The sequence below is a fragment of the Apis dorsata genome, unplaced genomic scaffold (genome assembly GCF_000469605.1).
Source record: "Apis dorsata unplaced genomic scaffold, Apis dorsata 1.3 scaffold_60, whole genome shotgun sequence".
NCBI lineage: Eukaryota > Metazoa > Arthropoda > Insecta > Hymenoptera > Apidae > Apis > Apis dorsata.
Window position 1 is genome coordinate 340,270 of NW_006263360.1, and position 4,057 is coordinate 344,326.

The window sequence follows — 4,057 nt, forward strand, 5'->3', positions numbered from 1 at the left end:
GATTCCGGAAGCCGAAGTCTCGGGAAAATTCTTGGCGCGATTTGTATCTGATTTGAGTGGGAGGGGGAGAAAGGACAGATGAGACGAGAGAAAAAGAGGCGAGGAGGAAGGAAGGAGTTACGCAAGCGAATCGTTCGAATCCCGCGGAGAAATGTCTGGAGACGACCTAGAACCGGACGCGCGGTGTATTTTCCTACGCTGTTCGGGGTAGTATACCGTTTCCGAAGATTGCTTTCTACTTTGAGTTAGCCGTCACGGTACAGTGGTACCGACTGTTGCACGACTTTCGAGAATCTGGCAAGATAAACGGTGAACTATTTGTGTCGGGCTTGCAGGGGCATTGATAGCGAAAGGAATGATATTTGCGAGTTGAGGATAGGAAAGTATGTGTTTCGATGCTGTTCCAATTTGTTCATTTTTATATTCGCGGATGGAGAAAAGTTTGTAGCAATTGTAATGTAATTCAATAACTTCTGAAGCGATATCGGTCAATGATTATCAATTAAGAATTACAGAGTAATCAAGAATCGAATTTTTTTAAACAGTGAATGTGTAAATTCATATAGATATAGAATAGATATGAATTTGAGATATAGAATAGAGTGAATATGTTTATCGTGTAAAGAAATAGACATTGAATTATTTGATAATTACTTGGAATTGGAAAAAAGCAAACAATTTCCTGTTTACACACTCGGAAATTGTTAAGTTAAACTAACATTAAATACATAATTTCTAAAAAGATATAAATGTAATTTATGTAGACAGTTTACAATCTATATCTAATTATTAATTGTGTATTTAATAGTAAGTTGTAATTCAATTTTATATACAATCAGTATGAATACTACTTAAGAAATTATGAGATATAACATCAAACATTAATCATATATATATATATATATGTATGTATCGCTTGTCGAACGTCGCGCACTCTACTTTCCCGTGAAAGTTGGTTGAAATTTCCCCATGTAGATTTTTCACTAGGTTAGAATTCAGAACGCGCAGCCGACTCTCGATCGTTCGCGGAAGAATGATGCTTTAATTTTAAAACGGGCGTGTTGGTAACGCGCCACTTTCACGGCCGCGAATTTTTCCATCGAGTCGTCAAGTGTTCGGTGAAAAGCACCGGAAGCCCGCTTACCCTGTTGTTGAACCCGCGACCCACGCGCTCGTCGTTGACCCAGATCTGCCATTCTCCTGTGCGGCCGTTCCAGCTTTGGCACGAGTGATACCACTTGTTCAATCGAAGCGGATAATTCAATCTGTACAAGTTGTGCCCGTCGATGTTCATCATGTAGTAGGAACTTCTCGGGGTGTTCGCCACCCAGGATAGGATCCCGCGCGATTGATCTCCAACTTGAAACATAGTTCAAATTGATAATCTTGCGACAAAAGTATATTTTCAACAACTTTACGAGGATTGAAGAAATTAAAAAATTAAAAAATCAATTGTGTACATTGAAATTTTTTAAATTTATCTATTTAATTTACATCAATACATGCAATAAAATATTTATAAGAATATACAAAAATAATAATAATAATTTTGATTGTTATGGAAAAGTGTTATGCACAAGCCGGAAATGACATTAGAAACTGGTTAACAAAGAACGTGTTAAACGTACCTTGGGAACAGGCAATTGCGTCATCGTTATAGTGTATTTACGCACGATTCGCGAGAACATGATACACGAGTTCGCTTACGAAATGCGTTCCAAGGGAGGATTTCTCAGGAATCCGAGTTTGAACGATTACGCGAGCCTCCGGTATTTCGAGCAGACGGAATTTCATATCGGGAAACGAATACAAGGAGGCGGTAGAGCGGCGCGGTTTCGCGCGAGTTGAAGCTTCGAAAATTGGCCGAGACAATGGTGATTGTTCGTGAATCGACATAGTTAACTGATGGAAGAACTTTATTTTCGAGGCAATACCAAGTGATTCACTTTACTCGAAAAGCCTGAGAGGAACTTTCGCTTTCTCGCGTCGTTTACTCGAGATAAAAAAAGAGAAAAAAAGGAGAAGAAGTGAAAGGAAAAAGGAAACGAAAATAAATCTCTCACCTGCGTACGAAAACAGAGGATGGTCATTGCTGTGATTGTAGAATTTGGTCCACATGCAAAGAGTGAACTCCTTTATGTCGGGCAGCTGAGTTTTGTAGTGAATGTACTGGGGAAAAAAGTAATTGATATAAGTATTCGTCAAATTTTTTTAATTTTAGTTCCTAAATATATTTGTGATTCTTGCGATCACTATTAGATGTTTCATTAAATTCAATTTCTACTTTCTCACAAAATCTTTTTTGATTTTTATGGCATGGTTAAATAAAAACGATTTGGTAACTTTATTGTAGGCTGTAGAAATATTATACAATTCTAGAATTTTATTCCTAATAGCCTGTTCCATAATGTATATACATTCTAAATTGTTAGATCGCAAGAGTTTGGAATATGGGTTGTCTAGAATAATTCTACAATCGAGTCTAGTAAGCCGTACGAGATAGAATATTTAACGTTCTTTCACATTTCCGATATATATCTCCATTTCCTTGGCCTTCGTATTATACGGTATCGTATAATTGATTGTCCCGCCTTTTTTTACTATTATAAAATTATCGTAAAGAAGTAGATTTTTAAACATGAAGATTCTCAAATACAGCTCTTAGCCACGAAATAAACTAATAACTTCCAGTCACTTCGCGAAAATATCTCTCCAAATAAACGGTTACCATTCGGCATTATTCGTCATCGTTCGGAACTATTCGTGACCACATTATACGTTAACGTACTCATGCACCACCAAGCGGAGGTTTATGGAATGAAAATAATTTGAATCGCGTCCACAGATCGAAGAATATATCGCGGTCGAAGAATCGCGTGGAACGTGGAACGCGGCCCACGTTCAAGTGCATTGCGAACTGTCGCGAATCCATGGATTGCGGACAACGATCGGTTTCCATCATAGCTCAGCTATTATTCCTCTCGAATCCATTTCCTCGACGTTTTAATTCATTCTCATGGATCATTTACCTGGAGATTGAGAGAAAATTGAGGCGTTCGCGACAGTCGATTACTAATAGCATCGAACGATTTAGTTGCGCAACGCTAGTGCGTAACCACTGAGTAGAAAATTACGGCAAAGACCTTGTTCTTGTGAAATGGTAAAATTTCGAGAACGATCGTTATGTTCGAACGACTGCGTGAGATTCAATAATCGTGTAACGAATGACGTGTGTGTAAGAAAATTGATTGAGTCATTCTCACGTGTACTGTATTTATTATATGGGATAATTATATCCGTTTTCTTTGTTACGCGATACGCGTAATTTGAGGAAATTTTTTTTGTTTGCCTTTTTCAAGTCGAGCGAACAGAATTGGCATCAAGATAAATAATTTGCCAGTAGAAAGTGAAAAACGAGCACAAGAGGACAATGTGGGAAAGTCAAATGGAAAAACATCTCGAGGTACTAGTTTCTCGAATTCCTTCCTGAAAGAATTTGTTCGTCGCTCGTAAAACAAAAAGCATATATTTTGATAAATCGATCGATTCTAGTGACTGTAAGTGATAAATTGATCTTAATATATTGGATTTCGCGTTTTAAGAGATAACCTTTTGAGTGATATAACTTGGAATTTCACAAATTTCACTTAATTATTTCGAAATCATTTTCGGTTATTTCCTTTTTATGTCAAAATAAAAATTTGAATAGAGAAAAATTGTAAAATTTATCATAGGCCCAAATCTACTCTTCGAGTAACGTTTTTTTCGTGATTGCTCTTATTTATCGAGAATTAACCTTGATCGATATCGCAGGAAACGATGAAAACAGATAATTCGAGGTCAATTTCGAAAACTTATGAAAAGAAGGACTCGTGTGTCGCGCGTTCGCGTTTTCTCCTACTTTCGTTACCGCGATTCGCGATGATTTGCTCGCATCGTTGTGCTCGAACTCTCTAGACCGCGAAGTTTTGAACCAAGCATGCGACGAAATTTCATTTTAAAGCAGGAAATACATACCATGCAGAAAAAAAAATGATTGTTATCAAAAAAAAAAAAA

The 4,057-nt window shown here is 37.2% G+C and overlaps 2 protein-coding genes across 2 annotated transcripts in view; one reads left to right on the forward strand and one right to left on the reverse strand.

Annotated features, from left to right (window-relative positions):
• LOC102674722 (coiled-coil domain-containing protein CG32809) overlaps positions 1–4,057 on the forward strand; it is a 96,974-nt gene that overhangs the window by 55,273 nt on the left and 37,644 nt on the right.
• Positions 1–4,057, reverse strand: part of LOC102674598 — a 10,269-nt gene that overhangs the window by 4,173 nt on the left and 2,039 nt on the right. The window contains exons 3-4 of the mRNA XM_006609799.2: positions 2,064–2,169; positions 1,145–1,359 (exon numbers count right to left, since the gene is read on the reverse strand). Coding sequence (XP_006609862.1) covers positions 1,145–1,359; positions 2,064–2,169 — 321 coding nt within the window. The remainder of the gene's footprint in view (positions 1–1,144; positions 1,360–2,063; positions 2,170–4,057) is intronic.